Genomic DNA, 18,012 nt, shown 5'->3' on the forward strand with positions numbered 1-18,012 from the left:
TGGTCTTAGACCAGACCTCAATCTCCTGGATGTATGGTAGTTCTCTCTAAGTGCGCAAAATAAAACCATGTGAAACATCCCAACTCAGATATTAGCAGAATGCTCGTTGAGTTTAAGCCAAACCCAAAGTAAATCTGGAGAGTGCAGTAGAAATCATTGTTTTCACTAAGACTCACAGGATCAGAGAGGTGCATTTATATGCAACAGACATGGTTTTTAATATGATCTGATTTCTGTGTCACACACGGCTCTGAAACTTTGTGGTAGACTGCTATCTGCTGGGGAAAGTGGGAACATACATTAAAAAACTGCTAAATCCTAAAATGGAAACAAACCGTTTTCTTTTCAAAATTTTTAATTGAACACCATGGGTAAAGAGCCTTAAATAACCTGTTTTTTTGACAGTTAAAAAATGGTTGTTATCCCCATGCGGGTCTCTTCCCTTAAAGCATGAATACGATTCTCCACAGTCAATCACTGCTTGAAAGCAAACAGTCCATAACTGGATGTTATTGATATATTTCTATGTTAATCATTATTTACGCACACAAGAACATTCTATCTATCACTCTCATTTACTTTCAAACCACAACCGCAACTGTGTGGTAGAGCAAAAGAATGAGCCATGTCTGATTTCTGATTTAACTGGGTCATGAGGACAGATGGACGTTGATACTGTAGGTTAAAGGTCATGGTGAGAGGTGAGGGAGAGTTCTCAAAACAAATTGATGTAATGAATAATGGGGTGGAACATAGTTAGCAACCAATGTAGCCAGTTTTATTAATTGTACATTTTTCCTTGTAATATAAACTTCCCAGAAGGGGAACCAGGATTACGATTTTACTTAACTAAATCAGTTTTGTATATATTGACAAGAGTCCGATGTCTTTAATTTGTAGCGATCTGTCAAAATGGAGAATGACCATGCATGGTCTACGTGCCGAAAGCTCAAATCAGCTGCCTTATTTCCCTCGCGGTCTCTGTATAGTTTGTAGACACAGACTTATCAAGACGTACAGTGTAAACAAAATTACTATTTTTTAAAAGAAGCTCATCCAAACTCCAAACATGATCCTCTTGCTCCCAGCAGTGGTCTTCCTTTGTCGTGTTGTTTAGCAGTGCTTTGTTTGTATGAGAAAATAAACCTTAAAGGGCCTTAAGCGATTCTCACAGATCCTCAACAAGAGCATGGAGAAAAAAAACTAGAACAAATTTGATTCAATGTAATATTTTTTTATGGAACCTGCTATCGTTTTAGAGAGAATCACAGTGGAAAGCATGCACAAGTGGAAGCATTTTTACTGAAAATCCCATCGGGATTGAACAGGCCTAATTAATTAATCAAAAAGTACTAACATCACAAATAAACCTTTAGGACCACATCTGTCAAAGACGCATGATGCTTTCAAACAAACACAAGGGGTTTTCTATGTTTCTAAGTCAAAAACAGGATGCAATAAGACCAAAACATAAACAACTACTTTCAGATGTTTTACCAGTCTGTTGGAGAATTCCCATGTCGTGTTTACTCGGATGGCCGTTTAGATAAACAAACGTCATGTGGTTCGGCCTTCCCAGAGTGCTGCCAGTAAAATGTAAGATGATTAATATGAGAACCCCTTGATTTATGAAAAGAAAATTGCAGTAGCATTTGTTCAGTCTTCAGAGACAGCTTTTGGGAATTACAGTTTAACTACAATTCATATGGACTATCTTTACTTTGAATGTATTTACTCTGATCATCACTAATCTCAGACATAGCTGTTGGATACTGTATATTCAGCTGAACAACGCTTGAATTTACTTTAATTACAATAGAGTGGTAAGAATTCTCTTATTTTCCTATTTTACACAGATGCGCAGTAGGCTTTTTCTTTATGATATGCATAGTAATATCCTGGTTAATTGACTGTAAATTAATCTATCCAGACATGTCGTCCAATTAGAAGAATAATTAAAATATTAGACTGAATTATAAATCATCCATTGAAATAACCATCAGTTCCCTTGATGATTACCAAATGACTCACTAACATATTTGGTGTGCTCAAGCCTTTGGCGAGAGCACAACCTTTGTTCTCTCACATATATATTTTCAACCTTTGTTCTCTCACATATATATGTATTATTTATTATTTATTTTTGCCCCCCTAAAACTCAGTCAAAATTTGGACTACATAGACAACCTAGGTGTCAAAAGTTTCGTCTTGGTAGCGATTGAGTTGCTTGTATTTTTATTTACACTCCGTTGCACAGTTTAGGAGGTTACAACGTTTTTGCCACGTTTTTGTGGTAATAAGTGTCTTCTGTCGACGAAGGGTACCAGTGCTAGCCTACGTCACTACGTCAGCACACGTTAGCAACGACGCATGGATACAACGTGATAGAGACGTTCTAGCACGCAAATTGGAGCTTGGATTATGAGTGAAAAATGCCAACCCCCAAAATTACCAACCATTGGGTTTTGTTGAGAAAGCAATTTCGAGTGGAACTGCAATGTCGGATTTTTTATTTAGGTCGTGAAAGTCTTTGTAATTTGAGCGAGTGCGGGTCTCCCGTGAGACTGCCTAGGCGGCAGCCATGGAAGCGTCATAGTAGTTTAGTATTTTCGTAATTTTATAGTTAGGTCAATTCTACACCAAAAAAACAGAAGGAGGGCAATGTTATGACGATATGACTATTGTGAAGACAGCCAGATGGTGAGATTTTAATGTAGGTTGCTGTAAAAACTTTGATTGGTTTGCTACGTGAGAGCCCCGTCAGCCTCCGTTGACGATTGCGTCAGCTGTTGTCGATTTCTGATGAGTATTTTCTTAATTTCGTACCAGGGTCAATTCTACATAAAAAATCAGAAGGAGGGCAGTGTTTTAAAGATATGGCGATTGCGAAGATAGCCAGCGGGTCAGCATATTTTTGTGATTTGTGTAAAACTTGGAATTTGAGTGACACCGCGGCTTGTTTTGACGTTAGCCTCAGTCAGACTCGGCTCGCCCACTGGCAGTGTGTAGTACTGTCTTCAATGCCACAGCTAAACTTTACGTCAAAAGAAACTTTCTCATTTCCGGCGCTTTCAAACAATCAGTGAACTGTGGAGCAACAGCAGCTAGCTTGCCTCTAGCAAACTTATTTTGAGTTAGCCATTTCCCCCTACATTAATGTCAAACTTATTTACGTTTTGGGGGGCATATTTTCAGTAAGCAGACGGTACAGTACTGTTTGAATCGCGATTCCATACTGCCAGTGACAACGTTGTTACAGTAGCTTGTTTCAAAGGGGGTTCGCAGCTGTTTCAAAGGGTGTTCTTAATGAAATATGCAATATGAGTAGGCTAAATGCTTGAAAATATCACTAGAAGGGAAAAACTTAGAGGACGGACCCACCTGCAACCGACGCAAGCAAGCACACCCTACAATTTCCCCAGAAATTGTACCCTCTCTAGTTTAATTTGTTTTTTGTTCTCTGTACTGTGTGTCAGGGTAATTATTATCATCCTGTTAAAAACTATATTTTAAAGTGTCTTCACAGTCGGTAAGCCTAGTCTATTGTGTCCTAGCGACCATGAAGTTCCTCTCAAGAGTCCTACAGCTGGTCCTCTGCTTCACTCCCTGGGTCGAGGGGCTGGAGTTCACCCTGCTCCTGGTCCTGCCCAACACCTCTCAGCCCTTCAGTGTGGGCAGGATCGGCGCTGGTGCCCTCATCGCCATAGACAAGGTGAACCAGAGCCCTGGGCTATTAAAAGGTCAGTCTGACGATTGATACACTCAAACTGTCAGGACCATGTCCTTTTTTTTAACTCTCAACTGTAAACTTACTACATTCCGAACACTAAATAATTCAGGCTGAGCTACGGAGATTAGAAATGCAGATTTTTAGGACATGTGACAAATTTAATAAATAATTTGTAAAGGACACTTGAGAGCAATCCCTACTGGGACCCTCTTTGCTGGAATGGGATATTTCTGGCAGTTCCCCTCACGGTCACGGTCATTGTTATGTTTGGCCCGGGGATGTTGAAGGTTGACTGTCATTTCCCCTGTCATTCCAGGTCATAGACTAAAGTACGATTATGTGGATGACGAATGTCACGATGTGAACGGGCCTGGGAAGATTGTGGAGATGAAACAGAGACTCAACTACAGTGCCTTCATAGGCCCCTCCTGCTCCACTGTGAGGATGCAACAGACTTTATTTGTACAGTCCTTTTTATGATGTCGCAAAGGGCTTCATAGTGATGATAGTTATGTAGACGCTGTAGTGGATTGCAAAAATGTTTTTCAAACAACAATATTCACATCAATCTCCTTTGTCTTTTTGCTTTAATGACATAGATGGTTATTCGAATTTGACTACTTCTCATGCAAAGTAATTCAATACTTCTTACCCTACTTTCCTCTCTCCCACTCTTGTCCACAGGTATGTGCCGTCACGGCAAAACTGGCAGCCTTCTGGAACATCCCCGTCATCAGCCCCACCTGCGCAGACCAGCAATTACTTGACAAAAAGGTGTAGTGATAACATCTCAACAATCCATAACTAGGAAATCAAGTTATTGAGAGAAATTAGAAAGAGTTAGAAAAAAAATCCAGTAAATTATTTATAACAATATTTCCTATTGCACACCTTCCAGGCATACCCCACTCTGACCAGGGTGTTTGGTCCCTTCACTAAGATGGGTTCCTTCTTTGTTAGAATCTGTAGAAAATTTGATTGGAAACGGATCGGGATCATTCATGAGCCCAAACCAATCTGGGTCATACCAGCAGAAGGCATCAGGTGGGTTTTGGAAAAATCTTTATGTATAAATGTACATATAACTAAATATACAGTATTTATGTCCTGTAAACATCAATAACTAGAAACTGTCCTTTTCAGAGCTGTCCTTTTCAGAGCTACATAAACATGTAGACAATTTCCAGTTCCTGTGTCTTTTCACTATGTAGGTATCAAGCACAGGTCAATAACATCTCTGTGGCCAAATACGTGAAGTTTGAAGACCCTGGTGGTCAAGATGACAGCTCGCTCCTACTAGACCGTGTCCTCATGGAGGTTGCCAAGGTCTCACGCAGTGAGTTTGAGTTTCAGCTTCATTCTAAACAACTGAAGCCTATCGTTCAAAATCATCATTGTAATATCCAAGCAATAAATATCAACATTGTAATCATCCAAGTCATGTAGAGATATACATAGATATATGTAGAGTTATTAAACCACAAAATAATTACATCCTTCCTTCCTTAAATGGAAGGAAGGAAGGAGGGAGGGAAGGAGGGAAGGGAGGATGAAAAGAAGGAATCATTGTGATAGTATCCTATCTGACTCATTGTGTTTGATGTTTGCGTGTCCTGCTGTAGTCATAGTGATCTCTGCAGAGGGGGAGACGGTCAGACGCTTCCTGATCCAGGCCCACAGGAACAAACTGACCAATGGGGACTATGTATTTTTCTGCTTCGAACCCTATATCCTGACGGAGATGTTCGGCAACTTTGATTGGAGAAGAGGTATGTCAAAATGAATAAGACCATGATCTTTAATTGATTCCTTTCCAAACATAGTTTGCTGGTGACCCCTATCTCATACTGTACACATCAGCCCAATAAAGGCATTTCAAGTACATAAACATTGCCATGGCCATTGGCTTTTGGTGGGTCACGTTGGAAGAGCAAGATAGAACATATTTGACTGTATTTGCCTTTGAAAGCACATACTGTACATTATTGTCATGTGTTTTGTAGGTGACGCTGAGGACTCGCTGGCTAAAGAGGCCTACAGAACTTTGTTCCTGCTCTCACTATACAAGCCAGACAATCAGGGCTACCATGACTTCTCCAACAATGTCATCCGCCGGTCTCAAGAAGACTTTGGTCACACCTACACAAATGAAAAGGTTTGCTTGGAGAACTCTAGGGGCGGGGGTGGGGGGTGGGGTGGGGGGTGGAGAGGGGGAAACCTTCCAATGTTTTACTGACAATGGAACACAGAGCTAGTTTTACTGTGGGTTGATATGTTTGTATTTACAGATATGTTCAGTGTATGTGTTTTCAATATTTCTGTGAGTCTGCCTATGTCTGTCTGTCTGTCTGTCCATTCATTCGTCTGTCTCTCCATCTCTTGGTCTGTCCATCCAATTGCAGGTGTCCGTGCTGGCAGCGATAGCCCATGATTCTGTGTGGCTGTATGCACAGGCCCTGGATGAAACCCTGGCGGAGCAGGGTGACCCCTACGATGGCCGAGCTGTCACCCACAGGATGTGGAACAGGACCATCACAGGTCAGCCAGAGTGTCTCTCGGGTGCCTGTGTGTGTGTGCATGACTGTATGTGTGTTTGTGTGTTTTGTGTGTGTGTGTGCAAGACTGTGTGTGTTTGTGTGTTTTGTGTGTGTGTGCATGACTGTATGTGTGTTTTGTGTGTGTGTGTGCATGACTGTATGTGTGTTTTGTGTGTGTGTCTGCATGACTGTATGTGTGTTTGTGTGTTTTGTGTGTGTGTGCATGACTGTATATGTGTATATGTGTTTGTGTGTGTGTGTTCAATGCATCATTACCCCCCCCCCCCCCCCCCCCTCAAGTGTCTCCACCGTGGGGGGCATAGGTTCTTACGCAATGTTGCTGTTATGTAAATATTGCGTAATGTTGCCCCCTTCTTCACTGCACAGAATGTTGAGTCAGTAGACAGCACTACAGCCTGTCTACTGTATGTGTTTGGCCTTCATCCAAATCCATGGTTGGACTGCAAATTAGAATACGCTTGATTTGAAACCGAAAATGAGATGATTGCAACTGATTTTGGTCTTTCCACAGGTATCCAGGGAGATGTGACCATGGATGCCAGTGGGGACAGAGAGTCAGCCTACATGGTAAAGCACATCCAGGGTGAGGATGGAGAGTTCAAGGTCAGTTCTCCCTCTCTCTATATATATTTCTCTCTCTCTTTCTTTGTTTCCTACTGGCATCCATCCTCTCTTTCTCTCTCTCCGTCTCTCCCTCCCCTCTCTCATTCCTTTCTCTCAATTTATTTTCTTTGATTGAAATCGACAAGCAGAAATATTATGTCAATAGTTTGAAACAACTGTGGCCTTTCCTAATAGGTTATTGCCAACTACTTTGGTGCCAACAAGACCTATGAGTCTGTAGACGGGGTGAAAATCCTTTGGCCTGGAGGCAGGAAGATGCCACCAAGAGACACGCCCCCATGTGGCTACAATGGTGAACTCTGCACGGGTACTGTGACCTCTGACCTCTCTTTGCTGCATCCGATACTTCCAATATACATGTGTATATATAACTATATATATTAATATATATAGATGTTTTGGAGGAAGGTGGTTCGTACCCTGTTTAAAATGTGATGTGGTCTAAGATCATTTCCTCCAATGAAGACGCGGCTAACTAATGTGCAGTACACTATCCCTCCAGGAGGGGGCAGTAGAGCAGCATGTTTCCATCAAAGTTGCTTCTCTTCCACCTCGCCGCCCAGAGCCGCCGCCCAGAGCCGCCGCTGGGTTCGCACCGGTGTGACCTGCCCCAGCAGAGGTCAACTGCTTCATCATATCTGTCCATGGGCCTCCAGACTCAGCTTTGATTAAAAACTGAGAAAGGGGAAAACAGACAGAGAGAGAAACAGAGAAACACAGAGAGAGAGAGAGAGAGAGAGAGACAAAGAGAAATTGAGAGAGAGAGAGAGAGAGAGAGAGTGTGAGAAAAATATAGAGTGAGAGAGAGAAAGAGACAGAGACAGAGAGAGAGGGAAAGAAAGTAAAAGTAAAAGTGTGTGTAAGAGAGAGGCAGAGAAAGAGAGACAGACAAAGAGAGAGAGGATAAAGAAACACACAGGAAAGAGATTCATAACAATCTCAATATGGATTTTGACCCCTGCCTGTTTGACACAATTGTTATTGTTTTGTTTTTGCGCTGAGGTATGAATTCCTTTTTATATAGGTATTTTCATTTGAGTCCACCTCTCCCCTAGTAAACAGATATATTTCATAACCAATTTCCCATTCTGCTGAGTCAAGGTTATGCAATACCCTTCATTATCGCTATCAGCTATTTTATTTCCTGGCTGTACTGTAGTTAATATGTGTTCTGAGGATTTTTTCCGATGCGGTGAAGTCCTGTTCTGGTTGGCGGACAGCTTTTCATGCAGATGGCTCAACAATTGAAAAATATGTGAAGCTCAGATGGGTTTTTAATGAATGTAAATGAGGGATTATGAGGAAAGAAAATACTTGACTGCAAATGTGTCTGGTTTCCTCTGTTGAATGATGCATGTTGTGCATTTAATAATTAACAAAATCATTTTGATCTTATTAAACTGTTATTATGTTGTCTGCTGCCTATCACTTAGAAATCTTGAGATCTGTTTACAGCAGTCAAACGATAGTCTTCCCCCTAATCATTGGGTTTGTTAGCTGTTTCTAAAGCTCATCTTGGCTGCTTCTTTTTCAGACAGAAGACTACTGATAGCCGTGGGGATGATTGCCAGTGTACTTGTCACAGGGACGATAGCCGTTTGCTTCCTGTACAGGTGACCTTCTGCTCTCTCCCAATCACAAATGAACGCACGCTCATAAGCACACACTCTCACACATATGCACACACTTGCACACACACACTCTCACACGCACAATGTTTCATCATGACATGACAAAGATCCATAAGACAGGGTGAATGAAGCTCCTCCTCAAGGATGACATCCTTTCCTTCACATATTTCTCTAATTAAATACGTTTCTCAGACAACACTACTTCATAATATTTCTGTAATATCCTCTAAGCCAGGAAAAAGTGCACGTCCCATATTACTCCTGCATTCAAAGATTACAGAGAAATTAATCATGAATGTGACCTGGTTACTTGTCTGTTTTCAGCTTGAGCTAGGATATTAAGTTGAGCTGGGCTCTTAGGAGATAGTCTTTATTTGTCCAGCCCACGTGACCCTTTAATTAGAGAATTCTCTTTCTCTTTCCAAAGTACTTAAATTGACTATTTGCAGTAAAAAGATTTTAATAAAGGCCAACATTGCATAACAACTAGTCACTGGGTCACAATTGGAAAAGAGTTCAAGTTGCTACTATGTAGTGAGTTTTGTACTTTTTGTATTTTTATATGTATTGTAAACTGTGGTGGGCTGTTTGTGTTTGTGTGAATGTATGTGTATGACCTTGATATAAACTACTTCCTGTCTCACAGGAAGTATATCCTACATGAGAAGGTGTCTGTGATGCTGTGGAAGGTCAACCCTAGTGACGTCACCATGATAGAGAACAGCTCGTCCTCCACTGGTCAGGTGTGTGCGCGTGAGTGTGTGTGAGTATGCACCCAAATTTGTTGTGAGAATCCACGTGGGTTTGCGTTTGTGTGCTTGTATGCACACAAGTGAGGAGTGTGTGAGAGAACTGTGAAGGCTTTTTCAAATGAAATAACTCAAACAAAATGTTGTAGGTACCTTTCTTCAACTCCCAGTCCATTCATGCATCCTCTGAGTCCATCCTTGACAGCTTGGAAGACAGACAGTCTTCCCTTCAAACATCTGTTTATAAAGTAGGACTCAACTCTTACTGAATTCTGTTTACATTTCTTCGTCCTTTCCCCCCTAAGTGGAGATCTGTGGTGATTCAAAAGTCCCACAAGTCTAACACCTGTGTATACTCAAATGACATTTTGGCACTTGTAGGAAGCTAGTTAGGGTTGTTAGGGTGTTATTGTTGTCATCAACAGAGGCTTGATCGTCTTTTGCGGTTGTCTCTCTCTCTCTCTGTCCCCCTCTCTCTCCCCCTCTCTCTCTCTCTGGGTCTTGCTGTTTCGCTTGCAGGACAACATCTGTTGGGTGCGCTTCCTAAATGTGAAGAATGTCAGTCTGAGTGGAGAGCTTCTCACTGAGCTGGAGCAGGTGAGCCCTCACCAGCCCCACACAAACACATCCATGTGTTTGATGACAAATTATGGATTGCGTAACATTGATTGCATATTGTGAAAATAGCTGGCTAATCCTTAGTGTGTGTGTGTGTGTGTGAAGTGCCGGGACCTGATCCACCCAAACATCTGCAGCTTCATCGGAGTTTGTTTGGAGGCTCCTCAGCTGTTTCTACTGACAGAGTACTGTCCAAAAGGAAGCCTGCATGTACAGAACCTCACACGCACGCACGCACACACACACACACACACACATGCACACACACACACACACACACACACAAACAGCTGTTTAGACAGACCCCCCCTCAACACACTCACTCTTACACACCCACACACACCAAACACACACAGCTATCTAGACAGAGCACCCCCAACACACTCACTCTCATAATTTCATACTCACACATACACACACATATAAACGCACACACAAAGCTTATCAATGCAGACCACCCACACATACTGACTCAAGGGCCTGCCCTGTTATACTACGACGATGCACATCCATGTTCAAAACCGACTTTACCTTAAAAGTCCCTGGGTGTGTCTGTACCTGGTGTTTCTATACCATTAGTGTTTCTATTCCAATAGCGTTAGATGTGACATGATTGTCTTCCTCCCGTGCTCAAGGACATCTTGACGAATGGCTCCATCAAGCTCGACTGGAGCTTCAAGTACTCCCTCCTGCTCGACATCGTGAAGGTGTGTTCTCCAACATGTTTTTTTTGTAATACTGACTTTTCAATGCTTTATCAGTTGTATATGTTACAATGGAATATGAATGTCATAAATCTAATTAAGTTAGCCTAGAGGATTGTATTGTAAAGATAATAACTGTCCTACAGCAGTAATACAAATGTCCTACAGCAAGATGAGGTCATTTTTATTTGAGACTGTTTATGAATTTGATGCAATACTGCTCATTTGCTAAGTGTGCACACGAGGGGCCAAGACCCTGCCTGTGCATGTATGTGTATGCATATATTTGCATGTCAATTTAGCTGTGTGTGTGTCTGTGTGTGCATGTTTGCATGTATATTTATGTTTGCATGTCACCTTACTTTTTCATGTGTGCATATGCACATGTGCATATAGACGTGTGTGCAAGTCGTATGTGTGTGTGTGCATAGGGGATGGACTACCTACACCGCAGCCCTCTTCGATCACATGGCCACCTGTCCTCTTTCAACTGTGTCGTGGACAGTCGCTTTGTTCTGAAGGTCACCGACCACGGCCTCGGTCACCTCCGACGACGACCACCCAGCCGAGAGCCCTGGACCTGTGAGTGGGAGAGGGAGGGAGGAGACCTGGACTTGTGAGTGGGAGAGAGAGGGAGGAGCCCTGGACCTGTGAGTGGGAGAGGGAGGGAGGAGCCCTGGACCTGTGAGTGGGAGAGAGAGGGAGGAGCCCTGGACCTGTGAGTGGGAGAGAGAGGGAGGAGACCTGGACCTGTGAGTGGGAGGGAGGAGCCCTGGACCTGTGAGTGGGAGAGAGAGGGAGGAGGCCAAAGATGAAGGGGAGAAAGGGGGAGGTTCAGGACAGGAGAAAGGCCTGGACCCAGTCCTTTTACTGGAGTGATGAAAGGGAGAGGGAAGGAGAAAGATGGGAGAGGTGGGAGACGGGAGGAGGTGGAGGACAGGAGAAGGCTTGAACTCCCAATGGACGTCTGAGAAAAGCAAGAGGGATAGAGAGAAAGGATAAGTGATGACAGAAGGAAGGAAGGAAGGAAGGAGGAGTAGGGTGGGAGGGAAATAGAGGAGGGCAAGAGAGGAAGACAGGAGGGGCAGAATTATTATAGGAGTAATTATTCTCCTGGGACTGTCCAATAAGTCTAACTTCTGACTTCATGCCAACCTTGCCCTCTGTGCCAGCTCTTCTGTGGCGGGCACCAGAGCTGCTAAGAGACTGCATGCTCCCTGCTGGCACCCAGAGGGGTGACGTCTACAGCTTTGGCATTATTGTTCAAGAGGTGGTGTACCGAAACGGGCCCTTCTTCATCCCAAACACTAGCCTCAAGGCAAATGGTAGGTACTCGTAAGCATGTGTGTTTGTGTTTATGTGTGTGTGTGTTTGAAAAATGGGGGTGTGTCAGTACAAGCTTTTACTTTGTGTGTGCATGTGTGTGCGTTGTGACCTGAGGTATGTGTACTTCCATCACGTCCTGACAAACCCTCACACACTTCAATTCAGCATGGTAGTCAGGTTAGGTAACGTTGGAGATGTACAGTAACTCTTTATTTATTTAACCTTTATTTAACCAGGAAGTCCCATTGAGATTAAAATCTATTTTTCGAGGGAATCGACCTCTCTATCCTCCAACACCACCATGTTCTTATTCCACCTCGTTCCACACGTTCGCCCACAACTGATTCTCTCTTCTTTTTCCTCCCATCCTGGCAACCTTTTCCATCTTCCCACACCCGACGTTTCTGTGCCATTTCACACTTGATCAATCCCTCCCTCCACCTTACCCCCTCCCTCCCTCCAACCCCCTCCTCCTCCACCCTACCCCCCCTCCTCCTCCACCCGTACCCCCCCTCCTCTTCCACACTACCCCCCTCTCCTCCCTCCCTCCCTCCCTCCCATCCCCTTCTCCTCCACCCTACCCCCCCACCTCCTCCACCCTACCTCCTCCACCCTACCCCCTCCTCCTCCACCGTACCCCCACCTCCTCCACCCTACCCCCCCTCCCCCTCCACCCTACCCCCCCTCCTCCACCCAGACATCGTGGCAGGCGTGAAGGCGGGCGGCTGCAGCCCGCTGCGCCCCCACACCGACAGGGAGGTGTGCCCGGAGAGTGTGGAGGCTCTGATGGCATCCTGCTGGAGCGAGAGGGCGGCCGAGCGGCCCGACTTCTCCTACCTTCGCCTCATCGTCAAGAGGCTCTGTCCCAGTGGGTCCGTACACAAACATACTATGTGGTATAAACATACAAACATGCCACTTCTGTTCCTTCAGGCTTACATTATGCATGGGGACGTGTAATAATTAGGATGGGTGTAACTCAGTGGTAGAGCAGATCAAGAGGTTACAGGTTAAAATCCCCCCTGTACGTTTTTTTATGTGGTTAGAGACGTGGTTTAGTGAGTCACCATAAATAAATAAATATATACACCTAAGACGTTTTGAGTGGGTCTTTAGTGCTTGTGCTGCGAAAGAACAAATAGGAGAGAGCATGACTATTAATTCAAGTTAGAGATGATGGTGGAGAGAGAGAGAGAGACAGAGAGAAAGAGAGACAGAGAGAAGAGTGATTCAGAATAACAGAGAGGACTGAGAGTGTGAGAGAGAGATAGAGAGAATGAAAGAAACAAAGGGATGGGTTCAATTAGAAAGAGAGAGAGGGAGAGAAGGAGAGAGGGAGAGGGAAAGAAGAAGAGGGAAAGAGATAGCCGTATGCAGCGCGGTGCACACAACAGTCTCTGGAGACCGTGTCTGTCGACTGTCATCACTAGAGTCATTTATCCTGCTCTAACAGGGGGAGAGGGAGGGACGGGAGGGGAGGGAGGGAGGGAGGGGAGGGAGGGGAGGGAGGGAGGGAGGGAGGGGAGGGAGGGGAGGGAGGGGAGGGAGGGGAGGGAGGGGAGGGAGGGAGGGGAGGGAGGGGAGGGAGGGGAGGGAGGGGAGGGAGGGAGGGGAGGGAGGGGAGGGGAGTAAAGAGTGATGGAACTGAAGGATGTAGAGAAGACTGAAACAAATCCCCTCTACAGCAGCCAGGTGTCATTTTAAACCTTCCAACGTGTTTGAACCATTTGCACCCTGCATTTTCTGCTGAAAACAACAACACAAATATTATCTTTCGGCGGGGCCCCCTGTCTGGCCAACCTTTTTTCCTCTACCATCTTGCCATTACTTTCCCTATTCCATCAACCTCAATCTTCCATCCGTCCATTTATTTGCTTGCCCCCATTACTGCTTCTACCTCCCCCCTTTCCCTCTCTACCTCCCCCCTTTCCCTCTCTACCTCCCCCCTTTCCCTCTCTACCTCCCCCTTTCCCTCTCTACCTCCCCCCTTTCCCTCTCTACCTCCCCCCTTTCCCTCTCTACCTTCCCCCTTTCCCTCTCTACCTCCCCCCTTTCCCTCTCTACCTTCCCCCTTTCCCTCTCTACCTTCCCCCTTTCCCTCTCTACCTCCCCCCTTTCCCTCTCTACCTCCCCCCTTTCCCTCTCTACCTTCCCCCTTTCCCTCTCTACCTTCCCCCTTTCCCTCTCTACCTCCCCCCTTTCCCTCTCTACCTTCCCCCTTTCCCTCTCTACCTCCCCCCTTTCCCTCTCTACCTTCCCCCTTTCCCTCTCTACCTTCCCCCTTTCCCTCTCTACCTCCCCCCTTTCCCTCTCTACCTTCCCCCTTTCCCTCTCTACCTCCCCCCTTTCCCTCTCTACCTCCCCCCTTTCCCTCTCTACCTTCCCCCTTTCCCTCTCTACCTCCCCCCTTTCCCTCTCTACCTCCCCCCTTTCCCTCTCTACCTTCCCCCTTTCCCTCTCTACCTTCCCCCTTTCCCTCTCTACCTTCCCCCTTTCCCTCTCTACCTCCCAATTTCTGTCCCTCCCTCCCTCTCCTAGTGGGGAGAGCATCCTGGACGACCTGCTGAATCGTCTGGAGCAGTATGCCACCAACCTGGAGGAGGTGGTGAACGAGCGCACGGGCCAGCTGCTGGAGGAGAAAAGGCGAGCCGAGGGCCTGCTCACCCAGATGTTGCCACGGTAACGTACTTGCCTGTGTGTGTTGGCATAAGAGGCTGTTAAAGCTTTTGTCCCCCCCCGCACCACCCAACCCTCCGGCCCCCAAGTAGATGCAGGCTGACGGAGTCCTGTCTTGATTTATTCAAGTAGGCTGAGAGACGGGCTTAATACCTCCCTCTGTTTTGGCTGGTATCTGTCTGTCTGTCCGTCCGTCTGTCCATCTGTCTGTCTGTCGGTCTATAACATCTATTCGTGCCAGTGTCTACATTTCACATATACCTAGCAGTCAAAATGGTAACACAAACCTGTATATAAATATATACATCAGGCATCAAAGTGACACGCCATCTCCATTAACACTCCCTGCATAGTTTCTGTGATCCTACCGGGACATTGCTTCCATAGGTGCGCTGTGTTGTGACTCCCTCCCCTTTATTTATAGGTCCGTCGCCGTGCAGCTGATCGCTGGGAAGACGGTGAGGGCGGAGACCTACGACTGCGTCACCATCTATTTCAGCGACATCGAGGGCTTCACCGCCATGTCCGCCAGTCTTACGCCCATGCAGGTGATCCAGATGACCTCTGACCCCTTTGACAAGCTAAGCAGGATACGAAAGCATAACCAAGTGCTGTGCCATTTTGGTAATTGTAGAACTAGAAGGGTAACATACTCTTTAGTTCCTGAGTAGGCGTAAGTTCTGATGGAATCCCAGTCAAGATGCATATTGTTGAACATATACATATTTCATTTGTCATGCTTTATTGGAGTGGTGTGACAGGAAAGGCAGGGAGAAATGGAAGGGAAAACATGCTGCAAATGGCAAAGGCTGAATTCAAACGAGCTACCAGGGCCCCCATAACAGATTCCAGTTTAAGTCTCCAGTTGATTTGAAACCGAGGAGGTGTTTGCATAGAACATTACAATCAGTGTCTCGATGGAATTAGAATGTCCTCAAAGACATGACTCAGACCAAATGTCCCTTGAAGAGGAATTGTTCCATTGCAGTGCATCTCTCTGATTTAAACCAAGGACACGATGCAAGCAAAGCAATGCAGTGGTGCACTGTGGGAAAAGCGATGTAGCGGGTGTCACTATACTCCCTTGGGCACAAATGGCATTATTAGGTGACTGGCGCTGGTATGTGTTGAATGTGCATGCTGTGAAATTCCCCTGGTCTGGAGCACAGGCAGCCGTGAGTCACGGTGTCCAGTCAGGGTACAGTGTTGTCAAACACGGTGTGGAAATAACGCCTTATTGCCAGCTTTATTTTAAGGAGGTCTCAGTTGCATTCATCCCAATGGAAAATGTTTGACACCTCCTGGTTTATTTGTGTGTGTGTGTCCGTGTACGTGCATGCGTGTATTCGCATTTGCGTGTGTGACAAAATTAATATGTAGCTCCTGTGTGTCTGCACAACTGTCTGAGCTTTATGAGTCGAGCAGGTCTGAAAATAGATTCTCTCCATAAGGTGGTGAATGTACTGAATGACTTGTACACCTACTTTGACAACATCATCGACAACCACAACGTCTACAAGGTACAGCCAAAAACCAAAAGCTTGTCCAAATCCATGATCTTCATTTTGTATGAGCAAGTAGAGTCCTCCGTCAATCAGCCTGTAGAGATTATCTTTGGAGCCTACCTGTTCATCCTTTCCTCCATTTTGTGTCAGGTGGAGACTATCGGCGACGCCTACATGGTAGTGTCTGGTCTTCCCATTCGAAACGGCGTCAATCACGCCAAGGAGATCGCACGTATGTCCCTGTCAATGGTCCAGGGCATGAAGCAATACCAAAGCCCACACGTACCCCAGCAGCAACTTAAGGTCCGCATTGGCCTGCACTCAGGTAAAACACAGAAACAACTCTAGCTGTGAAACCTCTAAAAGCATAACCTCAATCACACAAGGCTGTCTCCCATCTCCACACATTAAGTGTTATCAAACAAGCATTAGTGGGAATTAATTTTGTTACATTTATTATCTGGGATGAAAGTGATAAATTGTCAACAAATGATTCATAAATGATTCATAAATGATCAACAAATGATTCATAAATGATTCATAAATGATCAACAAATGATTCATGCATGATTCATGCATGATTCATACATGATTCCTAAATTATTCCTAAATGATTCCTAAATGATTCCTAAATGCTCCAGGCCCCTGTGTGGCAGGTGTGGTGGGTCTTAAGATGCCTCGTTACTGTTTGTTTGGGGACACGGTCAACACTGCCTCACGAGTCGAGTCGTGTGGATCACGTAAGCTCACATGACAACTGGAAGACTGCAAGTACACTGTCTGTATGGATAAGTTATGAAAATAATATTACAAATATATATTTGGTTATAACAGTAAAAATGCTCTGTGTTGACTTGCCCCTCTACAGCTCTGAAGATCCATGTGAGCAGCTCCACAAAAGCTCTACTGGACACATTTGGGACATTCCACTGTGAGCTGAGGGGGGATATTCTGATGAAGGTACATTCATGAGCTCTCTGCCATTTCTATTCATCCCTCCACTGCATAATGGTCTTACCTGCCAAGCACAATCACTACTATGTGTGTCTACAGTATTTGAACAACAGTAAATGTAATTAAGGCATATTAGGAGATATGTGAACATAACTACATTATCATGTACAGTTTAGTCATGGTTAAGGAAATCAGTAACTTTAGCAATAGCCCCCCATCCCCACCCGCCCATCCCAGCTTTGAATGACTAGTCTGACCAAAGTAAGACTTAGAGGAACTTAAGTAAGCAAACCGGGCAACTCCTTTTTGTTCAGCTCCTATCTCTCTCATTTAATTCACTTAAAGAGGATCCACAAAAGCAGACGAAAAAATAACAACATTCTTGTAAAGTGGTTTAGAGGACTTTTTAGTTGACTGACTACAGCTGTGTTGGAGAATAAAAATAGTTTGGGTCTGATGGATTTTTGTTGAAGGCAATTCTCTTATCCATTCATTTTCTCTCTCCACTTTTCATTGCAGGGAAAGGGGCTTGTAAGGACATTTTGGCTTTTGGGAGAGCACCAGTGAAAATGTAATTTTTTACATTGTGATTTAGGTTTAGGTGCAATGTTACAGTTTTCTAAACAAAGAATTGTTCTAAAGCTAAAACCTTTGCTAGATGTATTCAGTCACGGCATGCATTGTTTTGCTTTTAATAGTTTTCTAACTTTTCTGATTAATGTTTTAGAATGCAATTTCAATACATATCTTCAAGGCTCCAATCATCTTCAGAAATTGTTTTGCATACTCTAATGCACATTATTAAAACAAGAACACAAGCTTTATGAAAAACACTGAATCAAAGATTAGGATTGTTTTTATTTTTTTGCTAAATTAAGTGTTCACTTTTTTCTTTCAAAAACAACGATTGCATTTTTGTACATTCATTTTCAATTGG

The 18,012-nt window shown here is 44.5% G+C and overlaps 1 protein-coding gene across 1 annotated transcript; it reads left to right on the forward strand.

The window, feature by feature from the left end:
- Positions 1–1,680: 1,680 nt before the first annotated feature.
- On the forward strand, positions 1,681–17,979 carry si:dkey-37g12.1 (atrial natriuretic peptide receptor 1). Its single transcript, XM_062477924.1, has 27 exons — positions 1,681–1,823; positions 3,555–3,740; positions 4,047–4,166; positions 4,413–4,504; positions 4,629–4,774; positions 4,942–5,066; positions 5,353–5,499; positions 5,734–5,885; positions 6,133–6,268; positions 6,800–6,891; positions 7,087–7,219; positions 8,447–8,525; positions 9,190–9,286; positions 9,442–9,540; positions 9,812–9,889; positions 10,016–10,120; positions 10,546–10,617; positions 11,046–11,196; positions 11,787–11,939; positions 12,638–12,812; positions 14,479–14,619; positions 15,041–15,164; positions 16,068–16,136; positions 16,272–16,446; positions 16,763–16,861; positions 16,990–17,081; positions 17,595–17,979. The coding sequence occupies exons 2-27, from the start codon at positions 3,560–3,562 to the stop codon at positions 17,640–17,642; spliced, it is 3,081 nt and encodes a 1,026-aa protein (XP_062333908.1). The 5' UTR covers positions 1,681–1,823; positions 3,555–3,559; the 3' UTR covers positions 17,643–17,979.
- Positions 17,980–18,012: the final 33 nt, after the last annotated feature.

The sequence above is a fragment of the Osmerus eperlanus genome, chromosome 14 (genome assembly GCF_963692335.1).
Source record: "Osmerus eperlanus chromosome 14, fOsmEpe2.1, whole genome shotgun sequence".
Taxonomy (NCBI): domain Eukaryota; kingdom Metazoa; phylum Chordata; class Actinopteri; order Osmeriformes; family Osmeridae; genus Osmerus; species Osmerus eperlanus.